The 19,308-nt window shown below is 48.5% G+C and overlaps 2 protein-coding genes across 3 annotated transcripts; one reads left to right on the top strand and one right to left on the bottom strand.

Annotated features, from left to right (window-relative positions):
- The first annotated feature begins 616 nt into the window (after window positions 1-616).
- Window positions 617-5,367, top strand: TUBB1 (tubulin beta 1 class VI). The gene is made up of 4 exons (XM_063459633.1): window positions 617-737; window positions 2,681-2,789; window positions 3,197-3,307; window positions 3,398-5,367. The coding sequence occupies exons 1-4, from the start codon at window positions 681-683 to the stop codon at window positions 4,477-4,479; spliced, it is 1,359 nt and encodes a 452-aa protein (XP_063315703.1). The 5' UTR covers window positions 617-680; the 3' UTR covers window positions 4,480-5,367.
- A 3,433-nt stretch (window positions 5,368-8,800) lies between these two features.
- Window positions 8,801-14,037, bottom strand: ATP5F1E (ATP synthase F1 subunit epsilon). Of its 2 annotated transcripts, none has more exons than XM_063425669.1 (3): window positions 13,934-14,037; window positions 11,761-11,912; window positions 8,801-8,903 (listed from the first exon to the last, which is right to left on the bottom strand). In XM_063425669.1, the coding sequence occupies exons 1-2, from the start codon at window positions 13,963-13,965 to the stop codon at window positions 11,789-11,791; spliced, it is 156 nt and encodes a 51-aa protein (XP_063281739.1). In that variant the 5' UTR covers window positions 13,966-14,037; the 3' UTR covers window positions 8,801-8,903; window positions 11,761-11,788. The 2 variants fall into 2 exon arrangements, with proteins under 2 accessions (XP_063281739.1, XP_063281738.1); XM_063425668.1 differs by having other exon boundaries at window positions 11,765-11,912.
- Window positions 14,038-19,308: the final 5,271 nt, after the last annotated feature.

Genomic DNA, 19,308 nt, shown 5'->3' with positions numbered 1-19,308 from the left:
TGAACGTGTTCAGTAGGGAACAGATCAGGGTAGTTAGTGGAAACAAATATCATTTCTGGAAATTCCATTGGAGACCACATCCCAGTGTTCTGTCCTCAGATAGAACCTCTGAGAGCAGAACCTTCTGACCAAACGGTACCTTGTGAGGCCATCAGTTGTGCAATAATGCTGCCATGGTCATAATGAGAAATAAGACAATTTATTAATCTACTAATTAAATCACATTAAGGACCTCAAACTCATAAGAATAATAGATTATTCAACTAAAAAGAAGACCTATCATGGGCGCCCCGTGCGTAACAGTGTTACCAAAATGTATTGATATATTTTCTTCCCAACAGTTGTTTTAGAAATTGATGCAATGGAGTTTTTAGTTTTAGCTTCCACATGCAATAAAACAAACTAAGATTAAAATATATATATATATATATATATATATATAAAATGATGACAAAATAATAAAAAACAAAATGTGAAGTTAGAAATTGCTTGTAATGAAGATTCATGCGGACACATAAAGTTAGAATATGACAAGTTTACATGCGACATACACCCTTTCTGATATGTAACACCCCCTCCCCCCCTCACTGTGCACTGATAAGACTTGGGGACACGGTTGCTGCGTCATACTCACTCCTCACTACAGAACTTCTACTGCTGAGCATCAGGCTGCCTGGGACATGCGTGAAATCGTACACTTACAGATAGGCCAATGCGGCAACCAAATTGGATCTAAGGTATGGGGGAATTTGGGATATTTTTTTGGTCACCAGCAGTTGCCACCCTAAATTTCGCCGTGCCCAATGGCTGTTACCATATTCCTGCCCTGTATCGTAAAACCCAGATGTTCACCCCACTATATTTCCCACTGGGTACATCCTTACTGTGATCTCTTCTCTGTCTGTCTGAAACCCAGACGTGTGTGCGTACATGTAATGTGAGTGCGGAACGCGATTTAACACAAACTATTCCCAGACATGCGATACTCTGAATTGCAAGAACCTGATACAAAACTGTCAGCTGGATGGAGAGCGGCCAAATGCTTATTCAGTTTCATTTTTCTTTCCTGAATTTATTTTCAGTGCAAATTACAACATTTTCCATTTGTTTTTGCTTTGATGTATTTTCCATTGTTTAACCTGTTAATTTCTAAACCCTAAAACAGTAACGGTCAGACTTGGCACTCCCAGGATATGTTTAGGACGTTTGGGACTCCCAATACTAATTTGATGGTAAAATGTGAGACCTTTGCTCTCGGAGCCTCTTACAAACAAACAGAGCAGGCCCCTCGCAAGCTTAATACAGGGGGAGTAAAGTCTCTGTTTGTTAGTATTAGTTCAGGGATAGGCAACCTTCGGCTCTCCAGATGTTGTGGACTACATCCCCCATAATGCTCTTACACACATAATGCTGGCAAAGCATCATGGGAGGTGTAGTCCAAAACACCTGCAGAGCCGAAGGTTGCCTATGCCTGTATTAGTTTAACGCCATCAATACACAGAGTAGACCATTTAGGGGGGGCGGGGGGGGGGGCTGGGTATTGGGCAGCAGGGTGTGACTGTGAGAAGCTGCTCTGCTCTCATAGATAAGAAGGTTTAGGGCTGGTTTGAGGAGTGGAAGTGAAGATACAATTCCCAAAATACTCTGAAATAATGACAGGCTGTGTTAGACAATGTCACAAGCGCTATATGTTGGGCAGCATGACCGTGCGGGCATCCACTGCCCAGGAAGGAGCCTTGTTCATCGAAAGACTATCACAAAGTACCCACGATAGCAGACACAAATGACTAATTACATTGTAAACTCGTACATTTGCTCTTTTGGCTCAAAGACTCCCGTGTGCGTTTAGTCACTGGTCTGAAATTTGTGAATACTTGGCAGATAAATTGCTGGTTTTATAAAAACATTTTTTTGCAACACGACTGTATTAGCCACAAAAAACTGCATTCTCCACAATTCTGGGATACAGCTATTTACTAACCCTGTATATCTGGGATATAGCTATTTACTAACCCTGTATATCTGGGATATAGCTATTTACTAACCCTGTATATCTGGGATATAGCTATTTACTAACCCTGTATATCTGGGATACAGCTATTTACTAACCCTGTATATCTGGGATATAGCTATTTACTAATCCTGTATATCTGGGATACAGCTATTTACTAACCCTGTATATCTGGATATAGCTATTTACTAACCCTGTATATCTGGGATATAGCTATTTATTAACCCTGTATATCTGGGATACAGCTATTTACTAACCCTGTATATCTGGGATACAGCTATTTACTAACCCTGTATATCTGGGATACGGCTATTTACTAACCCTGTATATCTGGGATATAGCTATTTACTAACCCTGTATATCTGGGATATAGCTATTTACTAACCCTGTATATCTGGGATACGGCTATTTACTAACCCTGTATATCTGGGATATAGCCATTTACTAACCCTGTATATCTGGGATACAGCTATTTACTAACCCTGTATATCTGGGATACATCTATTTACTAACCCTGTATATCTGGGATATAGCCATTTACTAACCCTGTATATCTGGGATACAGCTATTTACTAACCCTGTATATCTGGGATACAGTAAGGATTGTCCTGTAATGACCATATTAATGAAGGTGAAATAACCCAGGTTTTCTCATGTCATTTATTGTAGTTCTGGGAGGTCATTAGTGACGAACATGGAATCGATGTGAATGGAAGTTACCGCGGAGATTCTGAGTCTCAACTCGAGAGGATTAATGTTTACTTCAACGAGGCTCATTGTGAGTTATACGGTGACAAAGCTAAGAGTTCAAGCATGGTGGGAGCTGGGGGGGGGGGGGCATTTCTTGTCTCTGTAGTGGATTTTTCCATGGTGAGGGGCAGGGGGGCATTTCTTGTCTCTGTAGTGGATTTTACCATGGTGGGGGCGGGGGCATTTCTTGTCTCTGTAGTGGATTTTACCATGGTGGGGGACTGGGGGCCATTTCTTGTCTCTGTAGTGGATTTTACCATGGTCGGGGCAGGGGGGCATTTCTTGTCTCTGTAGTGGATTTTACCATGGTGGGGGGGCAGGGGGCATTTATTGCCTTATTCATAGTTCATACAATATAGTGCCTCTGCTTGTGTTATACACAGTAACAATATATGGTATATTTTGTGCAGTAACATGGATTCTCCTTTGTCATAGCCCATAAATATGTTCCGAGAGCGGTGCTTGTGGATCTGGAACCAGGAACCATGGACAGTCTGCGATCCAGCTCCATCGGACCCCTGTTTCGTCCAGACAGCTTTATTCACGGTAAATGTTCCCTCTGTATTTCAGCACTGCTAGTACCTTGTGTTCTGTAGAAAAAAATAAAATGGATCTACGTGTTTTATATGGTTATAGGAAATTCCGGTGCCGGCAACAACTGGGCCAAGGGCCACTACACGGAGGGCGCGGAGCTGATTGAGTCGGTGATGGATGTGGTGAGAGCGGAAAGCGAGAGCTGTGATTGTCTCCAAGGGTTTCAGTTGGTGCATTCACTTGGTGGAGGGACAGGATCCGGCATGGGAACCCTTCTCATTAACAAGATCCGAGAAGAGTATCCAGACAGGATAATGAACACATTCAGCATCATGCCCTCACCCAAGGTGTCGGACACGGTGGTAGAGCCGTACAACGCAATCCTGTCCATCCATCAGCTGATCGAGAATACAGATGAAACGTTCTGCATTGACAACGAGGCCTTGTATGACATCTGCTTCCGCACTTTAAAGCTTTCGAACCCCACCTACGGTGACCTCAACCACCTGGTCTCAATGACGATGAGTGGAGTGACCACATCCCTGAGGTTTCCAGGGCAACTGAATGCTGACCTGCGGAAACTGGCAGTCAACATGGTGCCATTTCCCCGTCTCCATTTCTTTATGACTGGTTTCTCTCCACTCACCTCCCGCAGGAGCCAGCAATACACAGCCCTGACCGTTCCCGAACTCACACAGCAGATGTTTGACTCTCGTACCATGATGACTGCCTGCGACCCTCACCATGGCCGCTACTTAACAGTGGCCGGAATCTTTCGTGGCCGAATGTCCACCAAGGAAGTGGATGAGCAGATGTTGGCCGTCCAGACTAAAAATAGTGCTTATTTCGTTGAATGGATTCCTAACAACGTCAAAGTGGCAGTTTGCGACATCCCACCTCGTGGCCTCAAATTATCGTGCACGTTTATAGGTAATAATACAGCAATCCAAGAGATCTTCAAGCGCATTGCAGAGCAGTTTTCGGCTATGTACCGGAGAAAAGCCTTCCTGCACTGGTACACAGGGGAGGGCATGGATGAAATGGAGTTTACAGAGGCTGAATGCAATACTCACGACCTGATTGCCGAATACCAGCAATACCAGGAGGCCACGGCTGAAGTGGAGGAGTATTTTGATGAAGAGGAGGAAGTCCACATTACAGAAACTGTAGAAAGAGTGTTTTAGATCTCAAGGAAAAGCAATGGACCATAGTCAGAGAAAGCACATTGCTGCCCCATCTAAATGCACAATGAAGCTATTTTTTTTTTTTATTAATATAAATACCCTCACCCCATCGACCTGAACCCTCTTACCCCACAGGGCAGCAATTCTGTATAAAAAAACCTCATCCCCATCTACCTGCAACTTCTAATCCTACAGGGCAGCTATTCAACAGAAATACCCTCACCCCAGCAACCTCACGCACTAGCTTCCTATAAGCCCCCACCTACGCTATTTTTTTAATAAAAAAAAATACTGCTACTCCATCTAGCTACTGCTTCACAACCCTCAGTAGAGCTATCCACCTGCCCCACTATTTTCATCGGGCAGTTATTATGTAGAAGTACCCCTGGCCCACCTAACTATCCCCTCTAACTCTAAAGGGAGGTTATTAATAGAAATAATGGTATTCAGAGCTGTAGGTGGAACAGCATCTTAAAGCCCACTCAATTTTTTGTGGATTTTTTTTTTATTAAGAACTATTAAGAATAAAATTTTAGACCTGCAAATGTAATTTATCACCTGTGGTACTCTGTAAAAAAAAAACCAAATCAAATGCTGTGTATGTTTACCTGATAAATGGACTACATTCCCAAAGCGATGGATAAATATAGAAAACTAACAGATTCAAACAAAAATACTTAAAATCCTCATTGTACTGGAAGAGGATTCGCTGTCCGCGAGCTCGGTGAAATTCTACTGCTTTATGGGGGGGGTATTCTGTCCAGGGATCTCATCTGGAAAATGCATAGACTCCGCTCTAGAACCTTTAGCAGCCTAAGAGAGGAAACATTGGGCAGCCAAACGCGGCTACCGCAGACCTCTCGAAATATTAAACCTGCTTCAACCAAACCCTTTTTTCTTCTTCTTTGTATAAGATCATAAGGACCAAAGCACTTGTCACCATTAAACGCTGTGTTTGTTTCAGTTCCTTAAACATGTCCCTATTCTAGCTCAGAGAGAGACCGTTCACATGATTTAATCAGCATTATCTCACATGGAAATCTGCAATTTGAGGGCTTTACCCCAAAATTATTGGGCTTCCCCTAGAGCATTTTAATATAATAATCCTTTTCTCAAGTATTCTTTTTAAATTAAGTTTATTAAAAGAAAAAAAGGAAAGAAAAGCCATATACACACACTTTGCGTCAGACAGTGTTTGAAAACCAGTTAGTCTCTATGGTCTGGCCAGCTTCACTCCCAGCACAGAAACAGAAAATACCATAGAGACTAACTGTCGATGTTCAAACATTGTCTGATCCGAGGTGACAGCGGTCTTTTGAAGAAGCAGGAAATGATGTCAATCTGGCGCAGACCAGGCTGAGCGTGAAATATATATAAATAAGAAGAATCTAGACTGATTCACACCCCTTTGGTTAAAGTATCCCTTTACTTTATTAAAGAGTTTATTTTATAGGGGAAAGGGGATGTTGATTTCCAGTGTCATTGGCAGCCCAATGGGAGCAGAGGGGTTAAACTATATATGTGCCGTGTTTCATGGCCGCGCAGAGAGACTCCAATCACCATGACCACTTCAAATCACTTTAAGAATGTCTGATCTAGACCAATGTAACACGTATTACAGATATAAAGGAGACCAGATCTGAGAATGCTACTCTAAGTCTCCTCCCGTGCCGCTCTAAATTGAACATTTACGCAGCCGGAGTTTGATTCCTCTGACATACATCAACAGCACCTCTGAAATAACAGGCCCAGGAGTAACCCAACAGAAACAAAGTGAAAACGAACACAATCTGCATACAAATTACAATCCTTTGATTTGTGAGGAGCTGTAAGTTTTTTAATATAGTCTTTATCTGAGACGAGAACTTCTCATAGTGTTATTATATATTATTCCACCATTGTATGTTCACACTTCACGGTTGGACTCACTCATTAGATAGCCAGAAATATCGGCTCTATTTGATAGTGGGTGTATGAATACACAGGTTTCACCACCGATATAAACCCTCTGTATGTCCTAAACCCTCCAATTCAGTCAATGGAACGCAAATCGCAGCCAATTAAAGGCAAGTATACACCGCTTACTAAGAAGGTAAATATCTTACATACAGGTTGAAAATCCACCACCTAAGCACAAAGCTGTATGAAGTTCGTCTTCTTCCAGGTACATACATACATAGTATATAGTATATACCGCCCTCCTAAGTTCATTCACATAATTATTCCTTTGTGGTTTTCGCTCTCCTTTAATAGTCAGCATTCATATAAATTGTAATTTAGTTGCGTTTTTCCCGATACTCCCTCGTGATAGTGACATTCGCATTATCTGCGTGTACGCCTTGCACATGTGTATCCGCCTCTATGTGGCAGATTTTAAATGTAGATTTATAAGAGATTTACCTTACAAACAAACACGTCACAAACCCAATGAGGGTAAATTGAATGTATTAAGTCTGCGGTATTGTTTTCTTTTGAGTTACTATGGCATTTGTTTGTGAATTATTTCCAGTGATTGGTTCCCGAGTCATTTAGCTGCACCACCATTATCCACTAATGGTTTATTAACTGTCCCGGGAGTGGAGTCTGCCTGCAGCCTTGGTGCAATAGAAGTTACTCTGTTCCTTTAAAAACCTCAAAATGCTAAATTATTAGCCTTCAGCTTGCTCATAGTAAACCATGGCTAGGCAACCTTTGGCACTAAAGATGTTTTTTAGCAAAGCATCAGGGGAAATTTAGTCCATCTTGAGTGTCGAGTGCTGCCAACCCCTGGACTAGTTGAACAATGTAAATAGTACGATCTTGAGAGATTCATTCTGAGATACACGCTGTATTGCATCCCAATGAGTGATAAAACTGTGCTCTGTGCTAGAGCCAAAACATCACCCAGCTCACAAACCTCCCCCTACAGACACAAAGCTTGCATGGAGTGGTTGTAGAAATACAGAACTGATCAGAGCTGCTCCTTGCTTGGAAGGGGAAGCTGCAGTCGGCCTGTCCGATACAGAGCCCCCACAGCGCAGGCTCTTCCCCTTTACATATAGCAGCTCAGTGAATGGAATGATCTTCAGCCACAGACCAAGTGATTTCTGGAGAGTACAAAGCAGCTGGTAACCAGAAGCTAAAGTCAATCCATCACCTCTAATACAACTAGCAGAAATCTGCTATGTAAAAAAGCTGGACTATAAATCCCAACATCCTTCAATCCAATAAAGAATGCATGTGCAATATGGCAGCAGCCTTGCCCTAGAGCTGAGCTGTTCCAAATGCAATCCTTAAATGTTCCTCAATACAACAATATAACTCGTTCAGCAGCCATGAGAAGCCAGCTCTGATGGGGAGAAATTTACCATGGGTAGACAGAGACTTCTACTACACATACTAACTCGCCATACGTGTGCAAAGTGTCTGTGCGGTATATGACATGTACAACTCAGGCCATGTATGCACAGCCGCTCTGTGCGGTATATGACATGTACGACTAAGGCCATGTATGCACAGCCGCTCCGTGCGGTATATGACATGTACGACTAAGGCCATGTATGCACGGCCGCTCTGTGCGGTATATGACATGTACGACTAAGGCCATGTATGCACGGCCGCTCTGTGCGGTATATGACATGTACGACTAAGGCCATGTATGCACGGCCGCTCTGTGCGGTATATGACATGTACGACTAAGGCCATGTATGCACGGCCGCTCTGTGCGGTATATGACATGTACGACTAAGGCCATGTATGCACGGCCGCTCTGTGCGGTATATGACATGTACGACTAAGGCCATGTATGCACGGCCGCTCTGTGCGGTATATGACATGTACGACTAAGGCCATGTATGCACGGCCGCTCTGTGCGGTATATGACATGTACGACTAAGGCCATGTATGCACGGCCGCTCTGTGCGGTATATGACATGTACGACTAAGGCCATGTATGCACGGCCGCTCTGTGCAGTATATGACATGTACGACTAAGGCCATGTATGCACGGCCGCTCTGTGTGGTATATGACAAGTACGACTAAGGCCATGTATGCACGGCCACTCTGTGCGGTATATGACATGTATGACTAAGGCCATGTATGCACAGTCACTCTGTGCGGTATATGACATGTATGACTAAGGCCATGTATGCACAGCCACTCTGTGCGGTATATGACATGTATGACTAAGGCCATCTATGCACGGTTGCTCTGTGCGGTATATGACATGTACGACTAAGGCCATGTATGCACAGCCACTCTGTGCGGTATATAACATGTATGACTAGGGCCATGTATGCAACTCGCCATACGTGTGCAAAGTGAACAGACTAAGACACATGGTTTATTTACTCTTATTATTTAATTTAGAAACAAACAGAACATTTCAATCCGATCACATGGTTATAGGTCAGGAATGCATTTTCTCTGGCCAGGCGATCAGATCCTGAAAGAGAGAGAGAAGAGGTCAGACAGTCCCAGGTCGGCTGATGAAGTGTTAAAGTAGCTCGTATAAAGTCTTAGGACCAAAAAATGGTCCATACTATTGGAACAATCTAAGCTGTAATAAATAAACAGTAAAACAGAAATGCACAATTTTAGGTAATATACAGTCACAGCTTGGGGACTAATCTCCATTTTGCAATTTAGTGAATAAACCATCCTGTTCAGATATTGTTCTAAAATTGATCAAACTAATTAGTAACGTCTAGGAATAAAAGCACGGCCGCTCCGTGCGGTATATGACATGTACGACTAAGGCCATGTATGCACAGCCGCTCCGTGCGGTATATGACATGTACGACTAAGGCCATGTATGCACAGCCGCTCCGTGCGGTATATGACATGTACGACTAAGGCCATGTATGCACAGCCGCTCTGTGCGGCATATGACATGTACGACTAAGGCCATGTATGCACACCCATTCTGTGCGGTATATGACATGTACGACTAAGGCCATGTATGCACGGCCGCTCTGTGCGGTATATGACATGTACGACTAAGGCCATGTATGCACAGCGACTCTGTGCGGTATATGACATGTACGACTAAGGCCATGTATGCACAGCGACTCTGTGCGGTATATGACATGTACGACTAAGGCCATGTATGCACAGCCACTCTGTGCGGTATATGACATGTACGACTAAGGCCATGTATGCATGGTTGCTCTGTGCGGTATAGGACATGTACGACTAAGGCCATGTATGCACGGTTGCTCTGTGCGGTATATGACATGTATGACTAAGGCCATGTATGCACGGTTGCTCTGTGCGGTATATGACATGTACGACTAAGGCCATGTATGCACAGCGACTCTGTGCGGTATATGACATGTACGACTAAGGCCATGTATGCACAGCGACTCTGTGCGGTATATGACATGTATGACTAAGGCCATGTATGCACGGTTGCTCTGTGCGGTATATGACATGTACGACTAAGGCCATGTATGCACGGTTGCTCTGTGCGGTATATGACATGTACGACTAAGGCCATGTATGCACGGTTGCTCTGTGCGGTATATGACATGTACGACTAAGGCCATGTAGGTCGAAATGTCACATTTACTTTCTGTTGTATCCTGTGTGCACTAATAAACCTGATTATAGAGCACCTGGATTGTAAAGCCCTAAGTAGTTCAATACGTTGCACAGCTGCCTGTGGCCTCCATATTTGTGCTCTTGGCCAGAACAATAAAGGTTAAAGAGTACAGAAAAAAAATAAAATAAAAAATAGGAACAACATTTCAGGTCTAGATTTGCATTGATAAAATAATCCTGCAGTACAAATAATGACTTTAGGGGCCTATACAAAATACTGCCTATACTTTAGGGGCTTATACAAAAGACTGCCTACACCTTTTAAAGGAACACTCACCAAGACCACGTCATCTCATTTAGTTTTAAAGTGAACCTGATATAAATAATGTAATTTACCCGCAATCACTCCTATATACATCGAATACACAATATACCAAACAATACACATGGTGTATTCAATGTAAATGAAAGATTTACTCAACGTTTCCTCTGTTCCAGCGCCTGTTTGTGGGTGTTGCTCGTTGTGTAGCACCCACCTCCTGGCCGTCCTCTGCTCTCCCTGAGCCCCACCTCTGTTCTCGGATTTGGGGATTCGTCCCTAAGCAGGGCAGATCTCATCAGTGATGTTGGTACACTGGCTTTGTTGTCAGCGTCAGAATGGAGTGACTAGAAACGACAGCGGAGGAGTGCATGCCCTGAGGTTGCTATAGGTGGAGAGTAGAGGGATCTCCCGTGGGAGGCCTTTTCTCCTCTTCATTTATCAGTCATTGCCTCGGTAAGGTATTGACGGACAGCTGGGAGAAAAGTTGCCGGGAAAACGCTTGGCATTAAAGGCAAACCTTTTAGGCTGCTCCATAACTCCTTTCCACTCAGCTCTCTGGCAGCTGAACCAGCGGCCTTTTCCCCCCTAACAACATCCAGGGTGCCTCACAGAAACTAAGACTACATGTCCGTCTCATGCTGGGACAGGAAATTACTGGGCTAATGGCTCGTTTGACTATATAGGGTAAGTGGGAGGAGCAAATATACGAAAAAAAAATAAATATTATATTTGTTTCAGACTTCTTGTCCCAGCATACGGAAGTACAACCCATTTGTGTACTGCCACGATATGCTAGGAAAAAATATTTTAGATACGTTTCTCCTAATCAACACACTTGCTAGCACAATGTATAAATAAAATTGAATTAGCACAAGTTGTTTTGGGCATGACCTGTGCCCTTTAACCCTGCAATGTAAACACATTGCCCTTTTTTTTTATTTTATTTGACAGTGCGATGTTAAGAAAGCAGACCTACAATCGACTTGTAAATCAGGGCTCTAAGGCATTAAGAACGCTACAGTGTTCATTTAACTGTCAATTCACATCTACACGTATCAGGAGGAGAGAGGAACTTACTTGCAATTCTGTTCCTTTGCCTGGGAGCTATGCAAGCGTTATAGTGCAGCATTTGCAGTACTCTGACGAGGGCTCTCTTAAGAGCTAAAAGTGGCCATTAAAAAACTAGCACCACCACTGACCGTCACAGATTATCTGCTACGCATCCATTGATAAATTAACTGCGGTTTTCAAACAGCATTGAGATCCTTAAAGTCAGTAAATCTCATCTTGCCTGCGGCTAGTAGATATCTTGAGCACCGATTCCACTCACGTTCTGAGGTAATTCGAACATCTTTCAGAAGTTTGTTAAAAGATTTTGCAATGGGGACATGATTCGGGCATCCAGAATTACAACCCTTAGGATAGAATAAAAACTTACTTACACAGCTGGTGGAATCTCCACATACTCATTCTTTCTTCGGTTTCGCGATCCTCACATTAGCCACCGCTGCCTTGTTTGCCTCTGCCTTATACTGTGGCTTTAGAGCGGCTCTCACTGCAGTTGCACAGATCTGAGAGTACCTGATGTAGCTGAAACATAAAAGTGATCACGTCAGATATGCATCCCATACACTGGTGCCAATCTCCTCAGCTCAAGGATGATGTAAGATCCCAAATCTTTTTATGCGTGACACAATATCAACCTAAACTTTCATATTGTAATAAAAGCGTTTAATATGTCTGCACAGAAGCTAGTCTAAGGATCCACCCAAAGCTTATGGATTAGAACCCATCTACACACAAACAGAAAGCCAGCAACTCAACTATAACTCTTACATATTTTCATAAAAGTTAAAGAGTGTGATCACACAGAATGACTGCATACTGCATGGTGCTTTGAGTATCCTTAGGCCAGTCAGATTGCTCACAGTTACAGGGATAGCATTTTATTCTTTTCTTCAATTTATATTTTGTATTAAGTTAAAGGGACACTATAGTCACCAGAACAACTACAGCTGCACAGTAAGCAGCCCTGCCATTCAGCATGGAGACGCTGAAATTTCCTCATAAAGATGCATTGATTCAATGCATCTCAGTATATAATGTGGGCACAGAGAGTTGGGGTTCCCCTGTGGCAGTTGGGGGGGGGGGGTCACAGAGTTGGGGTTCCCCTGTGGCAGTTGGGGGGGTCACACAGAGTTGGGGTTCCCCTGTGGCAGTTGGGGGGGGGGGGTCACACAGAGTTGGGGTTCCCCTGTGGCAGTTGGGGGGGGGGGGGGTCACACAGAGTTGGGCTTCCCCTTTGGCAGTTGGGGGGGGAGGAGTCACACAGAGTTGGGGTTCCCCTGTGGCAGTTGGGGGGGAGGTCACACAGAGTTGGGGTTCCCCTGTGGCAGTTGGGGGGAGGTCACACAGAGTTGGGGTTCCCCTGTGGCAGTTGGGGGGGAGGTCACACAGAGTTGGGGTTCCCCTGTGGCAGTTGGGGGGGAGGTCACACAGAGTTGGGGTTCCCCTGTGGCAGTTGGGGGGGAGGTCACACAGAGTTGGGGTTCCCCTGTGGCAGTTGGGGGGGAGGTCACACAGAGTTGGGGTTCCCCTGTGGCAGTTGGGGGGGAGGTCACACAGAGTTGGGGTTCCCCTGTGGCAGTTGGGGGGGTCACACAAAGTTGGGGTTCCCCTGTGGCAGTTGGGGGGGTCACACAAAGTTGGGGTTCCCCTGTGGCAGTTGGGGGGGTCACACAAAGTTGGGGTTCCCCTGTGGCAGTTGGGGGGGTCACACAGAGTTGGGGTTCCCCTGGGGCAGTTGGGGGGGAGGTCACACAGAGTTGGGGTTCCCCTGGGGCAGTTGGGGGGGAGGTCACACAGAGTTGGGGTTTCCCTGTGGCAGTTGGGGGGGTCACAGAGTTGGGGTTTCCCTGTGGCAGTTGGGGGGGTCACAGAGTTGGGGTTTCCCTGTGGCAGTTGGGGGGGTCACAGAGTTGGGGTTTCCCTGTGGCAGTTGGGGGGGTCACACAGAGTTGGGGTTTCCCTGGGGCAGTTGGGGGGGTTACATAGAGTTGGGGTTTCCCTGGGGCAGTTGGGGGGGAGGTCACACAGAGTTGGGGTTTCCCTGTGGCAGTTGGGGGGGTCACAGAGTTGGGGTTTCCCTGTGGCAGTTGGGGGGGTCACAGAGTTGGGGTTTCCCTGTGGCAGTTGGGGGGGTCACAGAGTTGGGGTTTCCCTGTGGCAGTTGGGGGGGTCACAGAGTTGGGGTTTCCCTGTGGCAGTTGGGGGGGTCACAGAGTTGGGGTTTCCCTGTGGCAGTTGGGGGGGTCACAGAGTTGGGGTTTCCCTGTGGCAGTTGGGGGGGTCACACAGAGTTGGGGTTTCCCTGGGGCAGTTGGGGGGGTTACATAGAGTTGGGATTTCCCTGGGGCAGTTGGGGGGGTTACATAGAGTTGGGGTTTCCCTGGGGCAGTTGGGGGGGTCACACAGAGTTGGGGTTCCCCTGTGGCAGTTGGGGGGGTCACACAGAGTTGGGGTTCCCCTGTGGCAGTTGGGGGGGTCACACAGAGTTGGGGTTCCCCTGGGGCAGTTTGGGGGGGGTCAGTATCTAATATGGGGGTTCCTACCTGAGCCCGGCTTGTCTCCAGTAAGCCACCATGATTGCAGACACCGGACTGACTGACAGGAAGGTCAGGCCAAGGAAACCGGAAAGAGAATCACGAGCAGCGGCAGCCAATCAGCACTCAGAACACAGAGAAAGCCACACCCACTACAAAGAGAGCATTAATCCCGCTCAACCAATCACAGAGCGCGACACAATGCACGCGTCATCCAATGGGAAGACAGCAAACGGTGAGCCATGCCATGGCCGCCTATCAACAACAATAACTTTATTAACACAAACAAAACCAAATCTCATTCATCAGGAAATCCTCTCACACCCCCAAAGCATTCACTGCACCCCAATATACCCACATAGCTCGCACTGTACCCCAATATACCCACATAGCATTCACTGCACCCCAATATACCCACATAGCATGCTCTGTACCCCAATATACCCACATAGCTTGCACTGCACCCCAATATACCCACATAGATTGCTCTGTACCCCAATATACCCACATAGCTTGCACTGCACCCCAATATACCCAATAGCTTGCTCTGTACCCCAATATACCCACATAGCATGCTCTGTACCCCAATATACCCACATAGATTGCTCTGTACCCCAATATACCCACATAGCATTCACTGCACCCCAATATACTCACATAGCTCGCACTGCACCCCAATATACCCACATAGCATTCACTGCACCCCAATATACCCATATAGCTCGCTCTGTACCCCAATATACCCACATAGCTCGCTCTGTATCTCTGTATCCCAATATACCCACATAGCATTCACTGTACCCCAATATACCCACATAGCTTGCTCTGCACCCCAATATACCCACATAGCTCGCACTGCACCCCAATATACCCACATAGCATTCACTGCACCCCAATATACCCATATAGCTCGCTCTGTACCCCAATATACCCACATAGCTCGCTCTGTATCTCTGTATCCCAATATACCCACATAGCATTCACTGTACCCCAATATACCCACATAGCTTGCTCTGCACCCCAATATACCCACATAGCTTGCTCTGCACCCCAATATACCCACATAGCTTGCTCTGCACCCCAATATACCCACACAGCATTCACTGCACCCCAATATACCCACATAGCATTCACTGCACCCCAATATACCCACATAGCTCGCACTGCACCCCAATATACCCACATAGCTCGCTCTGTACCTCAATATACCCATATAGCATTCACTGCACCCCAATATACCCACATAGCTTGCACTGCACCCCAATATACCCACATAGCACGCACTGTACCCCAATATACCCACATAGCTCGCACTGCACCCCAATATACTCACATAGCATGCACTGTACCCCAATATACCCACATAGCACGCACTGTACCCCAATATACCCACATAGCATGCTCTGTACCCCCAATTTACCAACATAGATCGCTCTGTATCCCAATATACCCACATAGCTCGCTCTGCACCCCAATACTGCCCACATAGCATGCTCTGCACCCCAATATACCCACATAGCATGCACTGTACCACAATATACCCACATAGCATGCACTGTACCCCAATATATCCACATAGCATGCTCTGCACCCCAATATAACCACATAACATGCACTGTACCCCAATATTCCCACATAGCTCACTCTGTACCCCAATATACCCACATAGCATTCACTGCCTCCCAATATACCCACATAGCATGCTCTGTACCCCAATATACCCACATAGCATGCACTATACCCCAATATACCCACATAGCATGCTCTGTACCCCAATATACCCACATAGCTCGCTCTGTACCCCAATATACCCACATAGCATGCCCTGTACCCCAATATAACCACATAGCTTTCTCTGCACCCCAATATACCCACATAGCTTTCTCTGCACCCCAATATACCCACATAGCACGCACTGTACCCCAATATACCCACATAGATCGCTCTGTACCCCAATACTGCCCACATAGCATGCTCTGTACCCCAATATACCCACATAGCATGCACTGTACCACAATATATCCACATAGCATGCTCTGTACCCCAATATACCCACATAGATCGCTCTGTACCCCAATACTGCCCACATAGCAGGCTCTGTACCCCAATATACCCACATAGCATGCACTGTACCACAATATACCCACATAGCATGCACTGTACCCCAATATACCCACATAGATCGCTCTGTACCCCAATACTGCCACATAGCATGCTCTGTACCCCAATATACCCACATAGCATTCACTGCACCCCAATATACCCACATAGTATGCTCTGCACCCCAATATACCCACATAGTATGCTCTGCACCCCAATATACCCACATAGCTCGCTCTCAACCCCAATATACCAACATAGCATGCACTGTACCCCCAATATACCCACATAGCATGCACTGTACCCCAATACTGCACCCATAGTATGCTCTGTACCCCAGTTTACCCACATAGCATGCACTATACTGCCAACATAGATTCGTCTGTACCCCAATACTGAGCCCATAGCATGCTCTGTATCCCAATATAACCACATAGGTTTCTCTGTACCCCAACAGTGCCCATATATAATGCATTGTACCTCACTATACCCACATATCATGCTTTGTAACCCAATACTGCCCACATTGAACCTCATTAGGAAGGGCCTAGATGTATTTATTAGGAGCACCACCACTCAGCCTCTCTCTCTCCTCCCCCCCACTCAGCCTCTCTCTCCTCTCCCCCCACCTCAGCCTCTCTCTCCTCTCCCCCCACTCAGCCTCTCTCTCCTCTCCCCCCACCCTCTCTCTCCCCCCCACTCAGCCTCTCTCTCCCCCCCCACTCAGCCTCTCTCTCCCCCCCACTCAGCCTCTCTCTCCCCCCCCACTCAGCCTCTCTCTCCCCCCCACTCAGCCTCTCTCTCCCCCCCCACTCAGCCTCTCTCTCCCCCCCCACTCAGCCTCTCTCCCTCCCCCCCACTCAGCCTCTCTCCCCCCCCCCACTCAGCCTCTCTCCCCCCCCCCCACTCAGCCTCTCTCCCTCCCCCCCACTCAGCCTCTCTCCCCCCCCCCACTCAGCCTCTCTCCCTCCCCCCCCACTCAGCCTCTCTCCCTCCCCCCCCCACTCAGCCAACAGTACCCATATATAATGCATTGTACCTCACTATACCCACATATCATGCTTTGTAACCCAATACTGCCCACATTGAACCTCATTAGGAAGGGCCTAGATGTATTTATTAGGAGCACCACCACTCAGCCTCTCTCTCTCTCTCCCCCCTCCCCCCCCACTCAGCCTCTCTCTCCTCCCCCCACTCAGCCTTTCTTTCTCCCTCCCCCCCCACTCAGCCTCTCTCTCTCCCCCCCCACTCAGCCTCTCTCCCTCCCCCCCCCACTCAGCCTCTCTCCCTCCCCCCCCCACTCAGCCTCTCTCCCTCCCCCCCCACTCAGCCTCTCTCCCTCCCCCCACTCAGCCTCTCTCTCTCCCTCCCCCCACCCCCACTCAGCCTCTCTCTCTCCCTCCCACCCCCACTCAGCCTCTCTCTCTCCCTCCCACCCCCACTCAGCCTCTCTCTCTCCCTCCCACCCCCACTCAGCCTCTCTCTCTCTCCCTCCCACCCCCACTCAGCCTCTCTCTCTCTCCCTCCCACCCCCACTCAGCCTCTCTCTCTCTCCCTCCCACCCCCACTCAGCCTCTCTCTCCCTCCCACCCCCACTCAGCCTCTCTCTCTCCCTCCCACCCCCACTCAGCCCCTCTCTCTCCCTCCCACCCCCACTCAGCCCCTCTCTCCCTCCCACCCCCACTCAGCCTCTCTCCCTCCCACCCCCACTCAGCCTCTCTCCCCCTCCCACCCCCACTCAGCCTCTCTCCCCCTCCCACCCCCACTCAGCCTCTCTCCCCCTCCCACCCCCACTCAGCCTCTCTCCCCCTCCCACCCCCACTCAGCCTCTCTCCCCCCCCCCACTCAGCCTCTCTCCCTCCCCCCACTCAGCCTCTCTCCCCCCCCCCCACTCAGCCTCTCTCCCTCCCCCCCCACTCAGCCTCTCTCCCTCCCACCCCCACTCAGCCTCTCTCTCTCTCCCTCCCACCCCCACTCAGCCTCTCTCTCTCTCCCTCCCACCCCCACTCAGCCTCTCTCTCTCTCCCTCCCACCCCCACTCAGCCTCTCTCTCCCTCCCACCCCCACTCAGCCTCTCTCTCTCCCTCCCACCCCCACTCAGCCCCTCTCTCTCCCTCCCACCCCCACTCAGCCCCTCTCTCTCCCTCCCACCCCCACTCAGCCCCTCTCTCCCTCCCACCCCCACTCAGCCTCTCTCCCCCTCCCACCCCCACTCAGCCTCTCTCCCCCTCCCACCCCCACTCAGCCTCTCTCCCCCTCCCACCCCCACTCAGCCTCTCTCCCCCTCCCCCCCCCACTCAGCCTCTCTCCCTCCCCCCCACTCAGCCTCTCTCCCCCCCCCACTCAGCCTCTCTCCCTCCCCCCCCACTCAGCCTCTCTCCCTCCCCCCCCCACTCAGCCAACAGTACCCATATATAATGCATTGTACCTCACTATACCCACATATCATGCTTTGTAACCCAATACTGCCCACATTGAACCTCATTAGGAAGGGCCTAGATGTATTTATTAGGAGCACCACCACTCAGCCTCTCTCTCTCTCTCCCCCCTCCCCCCCACTCAGCCTCTCTCTCCTCCCCCCACTCAGCCTTTCTTTCTCCCTCCCCCCCCACTCAGCCTCTCTCCCTCCCCCCCCACTCAGCCTCTCTCCCTCCCCCCCCACTCAGCCTCTCTCTCTCCCTCCCCCCACTCAGCCTCTCTCTCTCCCTCCCCCCACCCCCACTCAGCCTCTCTCTCTCCCTCCCCCCACCCCCACTCAGCCTCTCTCTCTCCCTCCCCCCACCCCCACTCAGCCTCTCTCTCTCCCTCCCCCCACCCCCACTCAGCCTCTCTCTCTCCCTCCCCCCACCCCCACTCAGCCTCTCTCTCTCCCTCCCCCCACCCCCACTCAGCCTCTCTCTCTCCCTCCCCCCACCCCCACTCAGCCTCTCTCTCTCCCTCCCCCCACCCCCACTCAGCCTCTCTCTCTCTCCCTCCCACCCCCACTCAGCCTCTCTCTCTCTCCCTCCCACCCCCACTCAGCCTCTCTCTCTCTCCCTCCCACCCCCACTCAGCCTCTCTCTCTCTCCCTCCCACCCCCACTCAGCCTCTCTCTCCCTCCCACCCCCACTCAGCCTCTCTCTCCCTCCCACCCCCACTCAGCCTCTCTCTCCCTCCCACCCCCACTCAGCCTCTCTCTCCCTCCCACCCCCACTCAGCCTCTCTCTCTCCCTCCCACCCCCACTCAGCCTCTCTCTCTCCCTCCCACCCACACTCAGCCCCTCTCTCTCCCTCCCACCCCCACT

Source organism: Pelobates fuscus, chromosome 6 (assembly GCF_036172605.1).
Source record: "Pelobates fuscus isolate aPelFus1 chromosome 6, aPelFus1.pri, whole genome shotgun sequence".
In the NCBI taxonomy this organism is placed as follows: Eukaryota; Metazoa; Chordata; class Amphibia; order Anura; family Pelobatidae; genus Pelobates; species Pelobates fuscus.
Note: the sequence above shows the minus strand (reverse complement) of the source record. Positions and strands in the feature narration are given on the sequence as shown.